We start from the raw sequence: 19,273 nt of genomic DNA, 5'->3' as shown, positions 1-19,273 counted from the left end.
TATGCATGTGTCATGTATGTATACACTTCATAAATTCATAATTTGAAGTATAATTTGCAGTAAAGTTTCATATAACCAATTGTTGTTTTTAGTATCAGATGATCTTGAATTGTTTAACGTTAAAATGGCGACTTTATGAAACACAAACCACAAACTATTTTTTAGGCTTCTCCACTATAACAGCCCCTCCAGCTTATGGTTCATTAATCGTAGAGCCCGCCTTCACCACCAATAACGGTAATCATGCTATAGGGGGCGCTATGTCTTCGTGGGGGTTATAATTGGAATGACTCAATCTTTTCTCTAAAAGGATACAAACAAATTCTTGGGTCGATGACCAAAGGTTTTCTTGTGCATACAAGAGAAATTTATGGTCAATCTGCTGCGGTAGTTCATTACTTGACAACAAATCTACGGTGTTTTTGTTGGAAAAAATTATAAGGGAAGACCAAAGAACTTAGATCTCTCTTTTGACCCGTGAAACTTTTGCGATGTGTGGTACAGTAAATCTTTCCAATTTAAATTTTCCTTGAAATACCGCAATCCTAGTTTTTCATTGTTCTCTGCTCCCTTTGATCAGCACCCCCACCCCCACCCTTGTCAATTTTCGGCCCGGAATCAAAAGTCAGGAAGTAATGATAACAAAATGTCACAAAAGGATGTTAATTGAAAATACCCTCACAGATTGGAAAATGTTTTGATAGGCATAGAGATGTATTGAGTTCATGAAATGAATTGAACTTTTTCCGAGAAGCCTGTCTATTTAATTATGAATGGTAACTTAATAACCTTGGTACAGTTTAGGTGCAGCACAGTAATCATTTTGATACGGCTTTAATGCGGTACCTTGGAATTGCACAAAAAACAGCACTACCGTTTCAAGGTAAATTTAGATTTTGTTTTGCTTTCGCTTGCTAAAATTCGGCTCCATTCTGATGTTTGGTGGCTAATTTCTTCATCTCAAATCTCAATCTCAAAGAAACTGATACCAACTTTCAGTTACACGTCCGGTTGGACAAATTAAAGTTTCAGAGATACCCCCTAACTTAGACACAGTTATCAACGTTTTTTGAACTAGCTTCATTTCAGACGCAATTTGTTTTTGGAGGACTAACAAAATCAATTGCAACTAAGTCGGTTAGAGAAAGTGTTTCATAGTGTAAACAAGAAAAAACATAGCTGGCAGATTGCCAGAAAATAGCCGCAATAGATTCGTAGATCGGCAGTCCAAACAAAAAACAGTAAAAAAGACAGACCAAAAAAATTCGTCTTTTCATTGAAGGCTGATCTGTTATATTTTGATTAAAAATCTCTATAAGTTATTGCTGCCTCTATTAGCTGATCTCAAATAACCTTCATTTAGAGTGACACACACCCATTTGACCTTATCTCTTTGAATTAAAGTAAATAAAAGTCAATTTCAAAGTGAGGAAGTCATTTTTGAGAGTGAGGTAAGCCAAGTGTGACCAAAAATTTAATCAAGCAAATGAACAAAAAAACTCGCTCCACTAAGGGCGAAAAATGACGTTACACATGCGATTCAGTTGAAATTGCATGAACGAATGAACAAAAAGTGGCTGTGACGTCATATGGTCGTAACAAAAATCGTGACGACGAAATAAAAAAACATAGCAGGACAAGTCCTGAAATACAATCCAAGCAATTGAATGAAAGACAGACCTAATGAACCTGACCTGCAGATCAATTGAACAATCCCAGCCAACAAGACAAAATCTCAAAAAATGAGAAACTAAAAGAATCAAACAAACTAATCAAAAAAAAACAAACGATCATGGCTAAAACCCTTGAAGCTTTTAACTTGAAGGCGATATATGACACATTTCAAAATAATCATTAACTCACGCAAAAACAGTGAGAAAGATGAATCTGTCACTAAAAGTAGATAAGCTGGACAAATGTGACAAATGCATCAAGGAACTGAGAAGAGAAAATTAAAAAAAAAAAATTCCAAAATTAGGGCTATAAAAAGGTCAAATTATTTATTTTACTCTGTTTTGTAAACCGTCTACAACATTTAAAAAGTTTCGTTGACCAGTAAAGATAGTTAAACTCAGAGAATGACAAAAAAGTGGAAAAATTTGAAAACAATCAAAAATTTTTAATGGCAAGCTTTATTTAAAAAAATCCCAACAATTGCAAAATTAAGAAATTGGAAACTACTATTTTGCCCCTAAAAACTATGTATTAACATCCTAGCAAACCCTATAGGAGGTTCCCTGACCACTGAAAAAAAGTTCAAAAATTTGAAAAAAAAATTCCAATTTTATCAAAAAATTGGTTAAAAGATATTAAAATCTTGAATACCATTCCATGGCTAGAAAATATTTTCATTAAACTGTTAGCAAACCCTAGATAACGCTTCTTACCCCCTGGGTCTGGAAAACTTGAAAAATGACAATAAATGTCAGAAAATTTGAAAACAAACAAGTTTGATTAAAAAAGATTATTAAAATTCTTGAAGTTAAAATTTTTAAAACCACTTCATTACCACAAGAACCTATGAAATAACCTATTATTAAACCCCAGAGGAGTTTTTTTGACATCAAAATCTGAAACAACTCAAAAAATGACAAAAATTGTCAATTAATTTGAAAAAATTAGTATAAATTACCGTGTTTATGTTTGGAGTAGCAATAGATATAGCGCTTAAATTGACCGTAAAAAGCAATTTTGTCTTGCAAATGACCTTTATCAACTTTAATACAGCCTTCCCAGTAGCTTCACCATTCTGAGTACTTGAGGGACTACTAAACGCGGGCCTCTAATAAAACTTGATGCCCGCTGAGCTTTACCTGTTTGTCCCGTTTTGAAAGCTCAAAGTCATGAAAACAGATGTGAAAACATCTTATAAAAATAAAAAACATAGCAGGACAAGTCCTGAAATACAATTCAAAGAATTGAATGAAAAACTCAGAAGTACTCTACCTGACCAGCAGATCAATTGAACAATGCCAGCGGTGAACAAACACAAACAAAATTTTCTCAAAAAATTGAGAATCAAACAATCAAACAAACTAAACAAAAATATACTCATTGCTAAAACTGAAGCTTTTCAACCTAAGGCAAAATTTTTCCCTTTAAAAATAATTATCTAAAAATACGTTCAAAACCGATTTTTGTTTCTGAAATTGGTCCAGTAGTATATCTGCAGGACCTGAAAAAATTCAGTGGCCCTTGAAGATCGATTAACTCGAAAATGACCAAAAAAAATTTCAGACAAAAGAAATCAATTGTAAATTATAAAGAAACGTTGCTCAAAATTATCAAATTAATGTCTTCAGAACCATTTCTGTGTCTCTAGAGCTATCCAGTAACCAAATTCTAAGCCTTAAAAAATTCATTAGCTCAAAGATCGATAGGCAATAGTTTTTAGAAAAAATTTCCAACTTCAAAAAAGAGAAATTCGCTCCGTTAAACTGTTGAAAGCCATTCAATTGCCCCTAAGCAACTATTAAATAACAAACTATCAAACCATGGATGACGTATCCTGGCTACTGAGGCAAGAACAACTACCTAAAATACAAATGTTTTGAGAAAGATTGAAAAAAAATTCAAACTTTATCAAAAAACATTTAAAAGTCGAAAGGTTAAATTGTTGAAAACAAACCCATTCAAACTAAGAACCATGCAGTAACTTTTTAACAGAACCTGGAAAAGGTTTTTTTGAACTTGAGAAAGCACAAACATCGAAAATTGACAAAACAAGTTAGGAAAAATTTTTTAAAAAAATTACAGATTTTATCAAAAAATGCTTAAATTCGAGACATTAAGATGCTAAAAACCAGTTAGTTGCTACTAGAAACTATGCAGTGCCCTATTATGAAACCTTAAAGGAGATTGCCAGGTCCCTTAAGCAGGGAAAGCTCAAAAAATGACAAATTTTCAGGAAAAACCTGAAAAAAATGCGAGTTTTGTCAAAAAAATTGCCAAAAATTTGTGTTATTCAAAAATTGAAACCTATTCCATGGCCACTGAAAATTTTCCAGTAACTTATTATCCAGCCCCTAATGATGTTTTCTGGCTCCTGTGACTCAAAAAACTTGAATAATGACAACAAATATCGAAAAATATGAAAAAAAAATGCAATTTTTGTCAAAAAATGTTAAAATTCGTGATGGCAAAAAGTTGAAAACCACTCCATTACTACTAGAAACTATGCAGTATGCTATTATAAAAACATAGAGGAGGTTTCGTGACACCTAGGGCTGAAAAAACTCAAAAATTAACAAACATTTTCAAAAAACCTGAAAAAAATTGCAAAAATTAACATCATTTTGCGTGTTTTTGATTGTAGTACCAAAACATTTAGTTCATAAAATGGTCATAACCAGTAATTTTGTCTCACAAAAAGCCTTCATCAACTTTTAAAAACTCCAACCTAAGACTAAACATTCAAAAAACAGAAAAAATCACAAAAAACATGAAAAATGGCGCCATTTTGAGCCCAAAAACTCCTAAAAAATGACCTTTTAACCTTAAATTAAGGCCATAACAGCAGCTGCACCACTCTAAGCACTTGAAAGACTTCTAACGACCACTTTGGGCCTCTAATGGAACTTAATGCCCGCTGGGCTTTACCTGTTTATCCCGTTTTGAAAGATCAAGTTCATTGAAAAATGTGTGAACACGTCTTAAAAAAAAACAGCGCACCAATACAATTCAAATTCTTTGAATTTTAAAAAAAGACAGAGCACCAATAAAATCCAATTCTTGGATTGTCAAAAACCAAGAGAAGTCCAATAATAGCCCCAGCTATCGCTGTGCGGCTATTAATAACAGATTAATCTCAGGCGAATGGTTCTCGTACGACTGGAGGAGGACCGATTACTGTTGAGCTCAGCGGTAGTAACAAGGCAACAACTTCAACAAAGGGGTTCAAATGAAGTTATTAGAGGCCATAGAGACAACTCTTGTTGTAGTAAATGTCACTCCTAAAACGAAAAAGCCATAACACTGTACGATTGCAAAACAGGCACAACAAAAATTATTTCAAGTTTCGTTTGAAAGCTATTAATCAGCGACCCTGGCCGGGAACGGATGTTAATCTTGCACGATCATGCAAGATTGACATCAGATTTTCAATCTGGGTTAAAGATACTTTTTGAAGTATTTCAAGAAACTTAAGAGTAATATAGACCGATTTTGCAAGATTTTTTTTTCATAACTTCTGCTGTAAATTATACATTAATTTTTTTCAAAGAAAAGTCTAATTATATTTTGTACTGAATTTCTTTTCCACAACAAATATAAACCGAACAACTTGGGACCTTCTTTAGGATGAGGTTTGTATGTTAATCATGCACGATTCTTGAAAGAGGAACGTTGATCTTGCAAGATTCTTGCAAAATCTTGCAGCATAGGATAATAGCTCAGATAGGCTTTTTTGCATGCCAATGATTTTTTATGAATAAAGACTTTTTTATGCCCATTTTTCTTCAGAGAGAAAGTATTTTCTTCTGTAGTTTTTAAATATGCGTTAGCTGACCAGAGTATCCACTTCCACTGCAGATGGTACAAACAAAATAACTGAATTCCACTTTTTGGTCAAAATTGCATTTAACGATTATTGAAATCATTAACAATATTAGCAATTTTTATTCAGGTAAATCGGATTTCCGAATCTGTACTTCAGACAAAATTTTTTAAAATTTGAACAGAAATGAAGGATCACTTCTGGAAAAAAGCGATGCTGCAACATAAGCTAGTTTAATGTGATTATCATTTACCGGATGGAAAAAATTAACGTTTCAAGTTCTGAGAGTAATTTAATACCTTAAAGTTGTAAACATCATTATCAACCAAATTCTTTAAATAGAAAACTAATCAGTGGTAACTGAATATCGGCTATTTTGACAAACATCGAAGAAACGAATTAATTGCAGCTTGTTTTTGCTGCTCCTAACTGCTTTCATTAGTTTTATTTGTTGAAATTAGTCAAAACGCCATGTCTATTTTTACTTTTTGTGGGTCTATGAAAAACATTATCAAAGTATTATTGAACAAAAATTTGTTCACAAAGGCCTTTGAGAAAGAAATAATCTTAAACTGTTCTCAAGTAGGTTTTTTAAACAATTAGTTGATAAAACTAATTTTCATACACACTTTAAAGGATATCAGAAGGCTTTTATGTGTGATACCTTTGAAAACACGTGTTCTGACGGGTATTGAAGCGTTAAAAAAGGTATATTGACGTTGAAAATCGGCTACATGTTTTGATCAGAAGTTTTGTGGTCTTGTCGTCACAAAATTCCTTTCAATTGAGAAGTACTATTGTCTCTGAGGACCAATATATTAAACCATATTTGGCTCAAAGTGTCTCACTTGTGACTGATTTCCACAATTAACTCTATTTTTCTTGCCCCTCAAATCTACGTGACGTCCTGTGGACGTCTTTTATTAATTAGTTTTAATCTTTTCAATTGTTTTTTTTTTAAGAAATCAAACTTTCATTGACCTGGTTTCAATATTAGTGGTAGCGCGTATGAAGTGGAAACCTCAACCAATTGTTACAGAATTTGAGCAAGAAGTCAAGCATATCAGGCCAAATGTCTGCGTATAAAACACGCACCACTGCAATGATGGCCTCAAATTTAATTTAAGAGCAATTAATAGCCAAAACTGGTTGCATTAAACATCAAGTCTTTTGCAGGTCACTCATTTTTTTTTGAATGAACAGCTCCACTGTCTGTTTGCTCAACTTCACTCTTCTTGGAATTTTGTAAAGTTCCTTGAATTGAAGAGGAGTGCTTCAGAGAAAACAGTTGTCGGACGAAGTATGAACCACCCAAAGGCACGTGAAATGTGCGCTTATTGAGTTTTGTCCCTTGAAACTGTCATCTATTTGCTCACAATATTTATTACAGAATCACCTGTTTGACCCATCTCTGCATCCAATAGGAAACCTCAAGATTGTCGTAAAATTTTGTGTAAACTCTTCAAAAACACATTTTTAACTGTCTGAGGTTTTAGTGCACACAATGCCTCCCTTAAACATTTCTTCTATACTCTGAAGGAGATATTTTCGGATTATGAAACGCTTAGGGATAAAACTTACTAATAAACTAGCTGATTCCTAAACTTAACTCGTCGTCTTTGGGCTTTTGGGATTGAGCGTGTGATGGAATGACGGGGAGGTGAAATGGGTGAGTTAGACGGTTTGGGGGGGGGGGGGGGGGGGTGATTTTATATCTTTTCGGCCACTTCGTTAATTTTTTATTTAGAGACTTACAAGTAGAGCCCAAAGAGAACTGCTCAGCTAGCTATTGCTTTTCCTACTTAACCTATATTTTGTTTTTGAGGGCGAAATTCAAAAGCGTCAGATCGAAAATCGATCAAATGTAAAAATGCAAAAATCTTTGTTTGTGAGCAATTATTTACACGAGAGAAAGCATTTTAAAACGCGTTTCGGCAAAATTGTTGGTCAAAAATTGTGCACTGCGGGTGATCAGTCATTTAGAGGTATTTAAACGATTTCAGCAAACGGAAGCCTTATTAATGTGCAATTCTACTATTTTTATTCTTACCTGACCAAAGTGGGGAGAATAAAAACAAATATTGTACATGTGGAAAAATAAAAAATGCTGATGAAATGAGATTCATAAACTGTTGATCTGTTGTATTGATAACCACCCTTATGTTAACCAAGTTAATTGTCAATTAAATTTTTATTGATTTAAAAGTATTATTCGATCACAAGCCAATTTTGGGCTGCGGAAGATCCTTAAAAAAATGAGAAATCAAAAATGCCCTATGTTTGCCCAAACGTGTAAAAACCTCGCATGTTTGTACACGTCTTAACGTTTTCCTAAGAAGAATCTCAGAAGTAACAATGCTTTAGAAATAACAATTTTCGCAAGCTTCGCCATTTTCAGTATTAAAATTTTTGTAGTGGGTTTTGGTGAATTTTTTGTCACCACATTGACCGCTTACAATGGCGAATCTTAGATTTAATTACTGCATTCACCGCAAATCTTACATTTCATAGCGAATTTTGGCGGGTAACAAAATTGTGGCGGGTCTCGCGTGATTTGTTCCACTGGATAATCAGTTAAGCTCGCTTCTTGTTGTTGAACAAGGCGCTAGTGAAAATGGCAGACGTACCAAAATATAGAAATTTTACTGCTGGCCAATCACAATTGAGAAAATAGGAATATTGTTTTCCAATTGGCTGATTGCTCAACAAATTCTCCATGTTTTAAAATAGGATATGCGTGTTAACGAAAAATTTCTCAGAAATCGCTATAAGCCGAAATTGAATAATTATACTTTTTTGGGGAAACTGGTCTCACGTTTGTTGTGATAGATTCATATCAAGTCCCACGGGCCGCTGAGGCATGGCCATGGCCCGCGAGGCATGGCCATATGCGGTAAACAATATAATCTAGCATTCGGCTATGTCCAATTTAGGCTAATTGAACGCATAGAGGTGCAGTGTTTTGAATTTCTCGACCAATCACATTCGTTGAAATTTCTACATTTTGGTACGTCTATTTGTTAAGACGTCACCGTTGAACAAGATGGTTAGCATTTCTAAGAAAACTTTAACTTAGGATTCTGTGTTACTTGGTTTTGGCGACGGTGCAATTGTAGTGGAGCTACCGTAGATGCTCTTTTTACTGCCTTTGGTACTTGTGTCTTTCTTGTTTCCACTACTTGAGTTACTATTTGATTTCTTGGCCAGTTCAGAATCTCGCATCGCTTTTTCTCTTACTGTAGGTAAGCATCGAGAAATACCAAAGAGAAATGTGCCCACGAACGCTAAAAAGGGCGCCACCCACAGAACGCCCAAAATCCAACCAAACTGCAACTGGAATTGTTTATTCTTAAGGTCTTCTGAAATTAATTGGTTCTGTTCCGGGTCAAAAAGTGCCCAGTTTGAGACAACTTGGTCCAAAAGTAGTTTGAAGAAGGACTTTGGTCTTCGCTTCATGTCGTTGAAAGCTGGAGCTTGCTTTCGATAGTCGCTTGTGAGAAGGGCGCAGCATATTAGAGAAACCAACACTGAAACATATGACGTTGGAAGAATTGCTCTCGGACTTGTGGGAGCTCTAGCCTATTGCAGCCTGCTTCACTCGGAGGGGGGGGGGGGCTGTACCTAAAATCCCTATTGGGAGTTAAAATGACGTCTTTAGAGGTTATTATATACCACTATAACTAATAATAAAATTAAAGTAAAAAATTGCACCAATTTTGGTGTATTTCTCAACTAAATTTTAGTGATGAACGGTCGCCACTTGAGTTCAGCTGCTTAAAATTGCGAACGAGAGAGAAATTTGAATCACGAAAAACGAAGAAGACCAGGGCGCAAGTCTCTCGAAAAATCAAATCGATCAAATTGAAATTTTGCATTAAAAACATAGCCGGTAGAATACCGGAAACGACTCGAAGAAGGCAAATAACCTAATTTTACCTAAAATAGAAGTACCAATTAAAAAAAAGAAATTAATAGCCTTATGAAACTACAGACAATGCTTTTAAAAATGAGGTGAGTGTAGGTGGGGTTGGTAGGTGGGGTAGATGTGATGGAGGTAGGTGGAGGGGGTAGGTGGAGGGGGAGGGGTAGGTGCAGGGAGGTAGGTGGAGGGGGTAGGCAGGTGCAGGGGGTTAAGTGGGGGGTGTCTGTAGTTTGAATAAGGGAATAGACTGCTATTTGAGGAATACTTCTTAAAACGAGCTTTTCACCGTGAGTTGCAGTACCAGCAGTTCCCAAATTCTATGTAATAGTACCTATGCTTGTGTTAAAGTTCAATGTTCGAAAACAAAAATCAACGTTCTAAAGCAGAATTCATTATTCAAAAACAAAAGTCAAAAGTTATATGTACCTTTTTACATTTTTTCCGTATATGCACCAGAGATCTTTTTTGGTTTTGTTTAAGCAACAGAATGATGTTTAAAACGCTTCATTTCACATCGGCTTTTTCCTAGTTTTAACAACACCTTCAGCAGTATATTGCATGTAGCATTTGTTCGGTTTTTCTCAAAAACCATAAATTGATTTTTGTCATTAATTTTTATCGGTTCTCAAACTCAGTTGAGCTTCCTTGTCAATAGCTGAATGAGCAAGACCATCCAGGTGTTTAAAAGCTCAAAAAAAAACAATTTTCTGCATATGTATATTGAAACCATAATTAAAATAGTCTTTTTATTAGACGGAAGCATTTGATTAGATAAGGTACGATGTTTTTTATCTGTCTACTGGTTTGATAAGACTGCCCTTAATAATGACATCGGTTCAGCATTGGCACTGTATCATCACTGACAAATTCAACCGTCTCCTATGATTAGAGGTCATCAAAATTCACTACTTGCTAGTGATCCAGATAATTGTCCACTCGCGGTTGACCTTCAAACGTTACCATGACATGACTTTATTTTGGCCAATAACACCCAGAAAAAATTTCATGTCATGACTTTATTATGGTAACGATGTTTCCATAAGATGCCATCTTATGGTTACGCTTCAACAATACAACTGAAAAATAACGACCTGTTTTATGTCGTCACCGGAAATAATTCTGCTAGCCATTAAAGCCATAAAAACTTTATTCCAGGATAAAGATGGTACCATTTTATGGTCATGCTATCGCATTGATGCTACTCTTAAATTTTATATAAACGATGGCACCATATTATGTTCATGTTATGACAACGATGGAACCATTTTGTGGTCGTTATAGTAGTGACCTGATGGTAGCATTAAATTACCAGTTTGCTGAAACAAGTAAAGTTCTCCTAACACATTTTCTGTATTTCTTTTTTTCCGATAAAAGAGGACGGTGAACTCGAAAAATCTTGGGTCAAAAACTTTTTGTGGGTCATTTAATTTAAATATATCTTGCTTAGGTTTCTAAATAATGGTGAGATTTTTTATTTCACTGAGAATTTTTAGTGAGCGTCAAATCAGCGTCAAGCTTTTTACCCACCAGCGTCAAACATTTTACCAAGGCACATTGCACTCGAACTCTGATTTACATAAATTTCGTAACACGACAACTAGTTAACAAAAACCTCTGTGGACAACATATCTTCTCTTTTTTGAGAGAAGTTGTCCTTTTTAGAAGAAATATTGACAAGTTGTAATAAAGATCAATGCAATCTCTATCACCTTGTAATCATAAGCAGAAAAATATGCCGAAGTAGACTTTAATTGACATAATTTTTGAGAATTATTGATCTTATATGGCACGAATACTACCCTAACTTTGTCGAAATTGACTCTTTGTCAGCTGCTCTGAACAATAAACCGTCATTGCTGCTCCTGTTTAAAAACGATAAGTAGTTATCGAGTCAGCCTTGTTCAATTTAAGTGCTCCGTTGTTTTCGTCTCTTCCAGGGAACACTTCTTTCGTTCTTCCCGGAGACCAAATACCACGCGGAGTGAAGTCTTTCAAAATGCTCATCAGTTCCTTGACTTTGAGTTATCTCCCGTTAATTTGCACCTTTTGGTCTTATTTCAAGGTCGCTAGATATTTTTGGACAAGTCTCCTCTAAACGTGGTTGTAGAATTGTTGACGACAACATGTTGGCTGGCTTGGTTGAAAGAAAGACAACGGATGATAGGGAGCTGTAAGGACACTGGTGCAGAAATTGGATCGGCGTCAGCAGATTTTCGTTTTCTAGGGCGTCTGACATTTTTGCAAGTGCTTTGGAGTTCATTATAGCTTCTGTTTCGACCATGATTGTATAGAACACGCCAAAGCTGAGTCTTTTTAACCCTAGAGTGATCAAGAGTGTCCCCTTGACGCTCTGAATTTATCGCTTCCAACACACATTTCATATTTTAAAAAATATTTTTCCAGCCATAAACGTAAGCCTTTCACAACATAAATTTCCATATTTTAGGTAATTTTACGTTGCCATTCGGAGACATAAAGTCAAATCCTTCAATGCGAGTATCTTGAGGTTGCGTCGCTAACACTGTTCATGTCTTTTTTACAAACATTTTTCTGTTTGGCCAAATTGATGATCGCTGCTAACTAAAATCACCTCTGCAAGTCACGAGTTGACAACCAAACACGTGGACATTTCACATGCTATACTGCTTACTATCAGATGATTAACGGTTCTGCGGTGGCTTCTAAATTATTTTTGTAAAATGCACTGATTCTTGTAAAAGCAAATGATTCTTGTTGTGAAACAAATTTTGGCCTCTTGTTGCGTATCAACATATTGATGTTATCCCATGTCAGAACCAATTTTTATGCTGGCCAGTGCTTCATTTACTTCAAAAACACACTTTTTGCACCTAGACAAAAACAACAGAAATTGATTTCAATTGTGCTCTAGAAAATTGATATCTATGAACGCTGACAATTGCTATCCCTGTGACAACTACGTCACTCTTAGTTATTTAATCGTTCTCACGTGGAGCCGTCTTCCTGTTCAGCGTTTACAGACATTCTCAGCGCGTCAACTTTGTTCAAAAGGCCAACTGAACTTTGGTCTTTCTTTGTACAGTCTAGGACGACGCTTATTAGGAATTCTTTGAATTTTACATTGCTGTTTTTTTTCACTTCTTACAGTTATCTCACTTTTTGATGAGTTTTGCTTTTTTCATAGAAAACTGTTTTTCCACTCCGTCTCTTTTGAGACTGATACAAAGTTTTCAAAATGAGTATGCGCGGAGAAATATTTTCTAGGTTGGCATTTGTATCCATCTGAACTTGTTTCATAGTATCCTGGCCCTCACAGAGCCTCTGTCTCTGTCTAGATTTGTAAGAAATATATGGTTTTATGTTTCTCATTGCAAATTGAATACACACTCTGTCCAACAAGTGTTTCTTCTGTCTTTCACTGGTGAATGTGATCAAGTACCCGTTTTTTTTACTAGTGAACTTTGAACCCGTCGCCATTGACTCAATTTTGTTCCTTTCTGCCTCTAGATCTCTCTGGAATTGGCTGCCTTGATTACTGCAGTGCTCAAAATAGTGACCATGGATCCCACAAACGCATATTCGTCTTCTTGGGTGCTTTCTTGGGGTTCCTTTTGTCTCAATCATTCAAAGTTTCTCGCAATTCGCATGTTGTATATTAAAAAACATAACCGACTAAACGTCGGAAGAATGGCTCTCGAACAACTACTGGGAGCTCTAATCAATTGCAGCCTGTTCAGCCGGGGGGGGGGGGTAGAGGTTAATATATACCACTATTAAGATTTGAAGAGGAAAAGGCACCCATTTCGGCGCACTTATCATGACTCATTAAATTGCCACCAATGGAGTGCAGTTGCTTGAAATTGTGAATGAGAGAACTTTAGATCCCGCAAAACGCAAAAAAAACGCAACTCATAAATCAAAGAAAGCCTAATTTGCACAACAGTGCAAAACAGTTTCATTAAAGGCCACCAAATAACTAATTATGGATAAATAGAAGACAAATTGCAAACAAGCTTTTGTCCATAAAAAGGATTTTGTCAAATAGTTTCTGAAGTAATAATTTTATTAACGAAATTCGAGTTAGGCTATTTGATGCTTTGGTCACTGTTGTCCGCAAACACCACAGAAAATGTACATTTTGCGCGAAATGTATCTTTTGCGGCGTAATGAGGGTTATTTATCATTAATTACATGTTATGACAGATCCGACAACCAGAAGTATGTAAGGAAGACCTCTCTCAAGATTGATGACGCTGCAACAAGCTAGACATCCCATGACCACCATACAGGCAGCAAGCATTGAACCCACTATAAGAAACACCTTCACGCCGAAAGCCACAGTCACCGGCTCATTCAGGGCAGCTTTCGCATTCGGTATCATACTATCTAAAGACAGCACAGCCTTTCGAAATCAGTTATTTTCATTGTTATATCTGTTGACTTTTCCGCTGTTTCTTGTACCCCTATTTTAGGGGAGGGGCTTTAAGGACCCAATGGGAGGGGCAGACCCAAAATAAAAAAATGAACAACTGGTTCTTGCGAAACCCAATTTCAAGCCCTAAAAGTGTTCGATTGGAATCAAAAAACCCCCAAAAATGATTAAAAGACTTTTTAGAAGAAACCATCCATTAACCCATCTCTCAACTATAATGAGTTGAGTCGGCTCCTGAGGATCGAAAACTCAAAAATGACAAAAATTTGCAAAAAAAATTAATAAAAATTAATGCATATTTATTGAAAAATTGGCAAATTTCGTAACAAAAACATCTTCAAAACCAATTAAAAAACACTCCAGTTACTCAGTGTCAACCCCTTTATTTATTTTTTTGCCGCTGAAGATCAAAAAAGATCGAAGCTCAAAATTCAGACAAAAAGTAAAAATACGAATTGATGGCTCACGAAAGTTTCAGGAATTATCGCCAATGTCAATTTAATACGAGCAAAATGAAAATATTCAAAAAATGACAAAAACTGTAAAAAATTGAACCATTGAGCTCTAAGAACTTGCAAGATTATTTTAGCGCCTCTAATAAAACTTATTACCCACCGGGCGTTAGCTGTTTATCCCGTTTTCAAAGCTCCAAGTGATAGAAAATTGCGTAAAACTATCCCATAAAAATTCAGCGCACCAATACAATCCAATTATCCAATTTTTAGAATCGTAGAAAACATTTAGAACACTGTAAATACCTGAAATACATGTAGAACATCAATAATACTCTTCAGTCGTTAACAGACGGCAACACTAATATAGTTGCAACAAACTTCGTTTGAGTTCAGTTAATAAGTAATTAAGGAAAACATACATTTTGAAACTCAAAACAAATTTATTCTACCGATAAACTTATTTTGTTTACATATCTACTCTTTCATTGACTAACCAATTTGAAAATATGACCATTTTTTATTGTTTTTCTTCACTTCTTGCCTATAAGAGTTTGAAAAGCGTGTTATACTCTTCGCCATTGTCTCTGCGTCATTTAACTTTTTGGGTAGTTTTTTGATGAATATATAAACTTCTGTTATCTAAATTGGAAAAAAAGATATTTCAAAATATACAAGCATATGTCGAAAATACATCAAATGGTTTTTAATGGTTTTAAGAGGTTAAAATGCAATTCAGCCAGAAGTGATTGAAAACAGTATTACATTTTGATCTCTCAAAACAAGGTTTTAGCTTTCATGTGTTTTTTTTACAATGGTTTACGCGTCCTTGATTACTTACCAACCGTCAAACTCTTAACAAGTTTTTTTATAGCTGTTTTCACTACCTTAGATTGTATTATCAATTAGAAACCAAGCATTGCTCTGCTCTTATATATTAATTTTGGTTTTGGTTTTTAGGTTTTCTGCAACAATAGCAGAAAGTATCGAACGTTAAACGTTAAAAGCGTCATAAACAATTTCAATGAAAATAACCAATCGCAGTCTGAATGTGCTTTTCTTGATGTCCCTTACTTGTTATTTGAGGAAACAGATTTTAAAACACACACGTGCAAGTTTTAAAATGCCAAATGTCTGCAGTGCCCGAAATTAAAATGACAGAAAGGGATTAAAAAAACAGGAACTGACTCCCACAGATTTTGGCAAAGTTACGTGACTATGTACAAGTTACTTCAATATTCTGACTCGCTACGCCATTCCTCATTAACCGTAGAAGTTCTCATTCACTCTAAGCGGAGACAGGTAATCTACGCTTGAAAAAAATCGTGAGAGCTTTCTTAGAAGCTATTTTTTTTAGTAAATAAATTTTTTTTGTTAAGATTTTACTGGAAAAAGATAAACTGAAACAGTAATTTCGCCGTTTTTTTTTGTGCAAAGCAAAAAATTGCTCCATTTTCTAAACAATTTTTTACCAATGTCGGATTTTTTCTTTTGCAAAGTTTTTTGCTAACGCCAAAAATGAAGCCAAGTAAAAAGAGGTGGTTATTCAACCATTTTTTGATTCAGGTGTTTTTTTAAGTTTCTATTTTCCGTTTTTGTTTGTATGCGGGTTTTAACGGTTTTTCAGCTTTACCTCTAGATTTTGGTAGCATTTGAGGCGGGGATGGTTCAGTTTTATGATTTTGAAAAAAGAGTAGGTTCTCCGTTGGAATCCAAATTTCTTCTGTTTAAGCCTATCTTCAATTACTTTTTCAGACGCTCATTGTGTAGTTTTTCTGAAGCAAACATCTTGATCCCGCGGGAGACAAAATAACACATTGATTGGAATCGAGCAATAATTTTATTTACTGCTTTCAAAATTAGTTTAAAGTGTTTTGCCTCCTTTGGCTTCTGCGCCAAATAGTGGGATTTTTTAAAATCCAATCTGCAGAGATTTAGAAGTTATTAAGCTCACTGAACAAAAAGCAGTCATTACCGTTTCTAATGTCAGAAATTGCTGAAAGGAGTTCGTGAAAAATTTTAATTTGTTATAATTTTGAGAATTTATATCAACATTTCCCACAACTTGGTAACAATGATAACTTGGCATTTGTCATTTGATTATTGTATCTTTCTTTAGATAAAAATTACTTAAGCCTGGATTTACTTTACTGCGGATTTCTGAGGTAGAACATTCAACTAGTAAATTTGTTTGGACTTTTCTGTTCCATTTTCACCCCCCAATCAGTATTTTTTCTTTTGTCTATTTAATTGCTGGTGTTTTTCAGTTGGTTATCCAACAATTGATTACCCTCGCCGTCGACGTCGTATTAGAGATGTTAATAAGTTGGCAAGAGTTATCAAATTGATTAGTTCTAGTAATTTTTCAAGACTAAAATGTCTATAATACAAAAAATTGACCGCACAGAATTTGAAGGGCTGCCGGTTAATTGTTTATTCAGCTGTTTTTGTTCACTTGAGACGATAAGACTATTTTTTTGGCAAATATTTTAATTTTGTGGCGTTATTTAATATATGATGAACGCCAAAAGTTAGTTAGCATCCCATATTTTTACGAAGTAAAAGTTAAATTTTTGATGCAATATTACTCTAACTTGTTATCAGGTTTTGAAATTTTTTTAAAACATTGATCTACGCCAGTGGTCCCGCCTACCTGTGAAATTCGGATAATACGTAATGGTAACTCACCAGATAGCCCAATGTAAAGTTGATCAACTCCAACCAAATCTCACAAGAAAAAAGTCACGATATCACATTTAATCACATCTTTTCTCTTTCTAATGTTTAACGCAAATGCAAACTCAATAGTTGAACAAACGTAAAAACATATCACACTTTGAGACAACCTTCTTGTAACGATGAAACTTGGATGAAGTTCATCAACTTTACATCGGAATTTCTGGTAAATGGTTGTGTTTTATCTCTATTTCATAGGAAGGCTAGTATAGAGGATCCATTGTTCTCAAAGTGTAATTTTGAGTTTGAAAAATTTTGCCTCAAAAATTTCGTAAAAATGGGGAGTGCTATCTTACTTTTGCCATTTAGTATAAAATTACAATACGACATTAATACCATAATGCGGGGAGGAGACTAATAATATGACCAGATTTGATTTTACTTTTGTCTCCTCAATTGTCCATATTGAATGAAAAAAAAAAAATTCGTAAAACTAACGGTTCATTGAAAAACATTTCTCCTGTTTTGAATTATTGCAGCTTACGCACAGTTCCCAAACTCCGAAAGTGAGTGTAGTTGTCACATCGGGTGAATTCTCTCCCCCAATGTAGTAAATGGGATCAAAATGACCAAACAAAAGGAAAATAATGACGAGGTCTATCAGGAACAACCCGACTCCTATCAAAACTCCACTTACGCACATTTGTTAGACAATTTAAAACTTGGGAGTTACGTGTCTTGGTTAAAATCGTGCATCCGTTTTATACCCGTTAATTTAGATATTCGTAGTTTTATGGGATAATTGAGTTATTAGACAAGTTGAGTTATTGAATTATAGTTAAGTTATTGACTACCCGGGTTGCTCATCATACACAATTCTTAGTAGTCATACTAGGTCATATATGATTCCTAGTATTCATACAAGGTCATATATGATTTGTATGATTTCTTTGTAGTCATACAAGGATCATATATGATTTCGTAGAAATCATACAGGAATCATACAAAAACATTCAAAGCCTAAAAACTGTATATCTTTCATTTTCTTTTGATGTTGAAAAAATTTCCTGCAAATCATACAAGGTCATATATGACACATAAAACATTGATTGGTTTCACAAATTCCCGTATAATGTAGTCAGAGGACATAATATATTATTATATCGCATTTGCATTCCACATTTGATTCTTTGTGTGGGCGAAAAAAATAACTTTCTAACTTATATACATTCAGAAAACGAATTTGAGGTTATCTGCAAAAATTTTTCCAAATATTTATTATAAATGAGCATTTATAGGTATAAGCTGCCTTCAGAGAATATCAGAACTTTATTTATCTATTTGGACTTACTCATTAATTGCGTGCCCAACTTTGCAAATGATATTGTACGTTTGGGTCTTTTGGCGGATCACAAAGTGATGCCAGGGGAATCACGTAAGTGAGTCCTTGCCGAATGAAACTTTTAAAAGACATAAATGGTTCAAAAATTTATGAATAGTTGATGTATGAATCTTGGTATTCATACTAGGATCATATATGACTTCTTTGTAGTCATACAAGGTTCATATATGATTTCCTAGTAGTCATGTATGATTTCTTATTAGTCATACAAGGATCGTACTAAGAAATACGTTATGATTTGTATGATACCATATATGATCCTTGTATGACTACTCGGAAGTGGTGACCCGGGTAGTTAAGTTATTGATACACTTTTAATCATTTACGTGAGGAAATTAGGTTTATAAGAATACTGCCTTTCGCCACTTGAGGTGAATAAGTTAAAAATATTAGCAAATTAATCTAGTTATGTATACTTCAGGGCATGCGTTTTAGTCACCCGAGGGAATTAGTGCCCTGACATGGATGCGCCTGCGACCAATTTTTGGGCACACAGCCCGAGCGGGACTAGGATACAGGTTAGGTTCTAACAAACTTAGAGAACTAAAGGGCATAAAATTAGGAAATTTTTGTTCATGCTTACACGCGAGTCAAAATAAATTTTGCAAATTTTCAGTTGCTAATTTAGCGACCTCGACTAAGCAGCCCTGACCAGATTTGTTTTCACTGTTTTTTAAACAAAAAAAGGATCTTTTCCGTTTGTGCCCCCCCAGCTTAGTGGGCGCATATTTTTTGCACCCCCCGACGCATGTGCCATATTTTTACATGATGATTTACTATGTAATGGCACGTGCTCTTTAACTGGGGGGCGCATAACGTATTGGGGGGCACAAACTGAAAAGATCCCAAGAAAATGCTGAAAAAAACTGATTACCTCAGAAATTGTCATATAGGTTAGGAATACATTAAAAAAAGT

General features: G+C 34.9%; 1 protein-coding gene across 1 annotated transcript; it reads right to left on the bottom strand.

Moving 5' to 3' along the window:
* Window positions 1-8,566: 8,566 nt before the first annotated feature.
* LOC142344968 (uncharacterized) lies at window positions 8,567-18,728 on the bottom strand. The gene is made up of 4 exons (XM_075397050.1): window positions 18,670-18,728; window positions 17,454-17,833; window positions 13,587-13,781; window positions 8,567-9,021 (listed from the first exon to the last, which is right to left on the bottom strand). Exons 2-4 carry the CDS (start codon window positions 17,656-17,658, stop codon window positions 8,567-8,569), a joined length of 855 nt encoding a protein of 284 aa, XP_075253165.1. The 5' UTR covers window positions 17,659-17,833; window positions 18,670-18,728.
* Window positions 18,729-19,273: the final 545 nt, after the last annotated feature.

Source organism: Convolutriloba macropyga, chromosome 8 (genome assembly GCF_964194025.1).
Source record: "Convolutriloba macropyga chromosome 8, txConMacr16.3, whole genome shotgun sequence".
Classification (NCBI taxonomy): Eukaryota; Metazoa; Xenacoelomorpha; order Acoela; family Convolutidae; genus Convolutriloba; species Convolutriloba macropyga.
The sequence above is the reverse complement of the archived record's forward strand: the minus strand, read 5'-3'. Positions and strand labels throughout refer to the sequence as shown.

Bases quoted from the DNA above. Each gene is read 5' to 3' on its own strand.
- LOC142344968 (XM_075397050.1), bottom strand. From the start codon at position 17,658: ATGTGCGTAAGTGGAGTTTTGATAGGAGTCGGGTTGTTCCTGATAGAC. The intron at 13,782-17,453 runs GTTAGTTTTACG...TGCTGTCTTTAG, and splicing joins GAAATGTTTTTCAATGAACC to ATAGTATGATACCGAATGCG. The intron at 9,022-13,586 runs GTAATTAATGAT...CATATGTTTCAG, and splicing joins TGTCGGATCTGTCATAACAT to TGTTGGTTTCTCTAATATGC.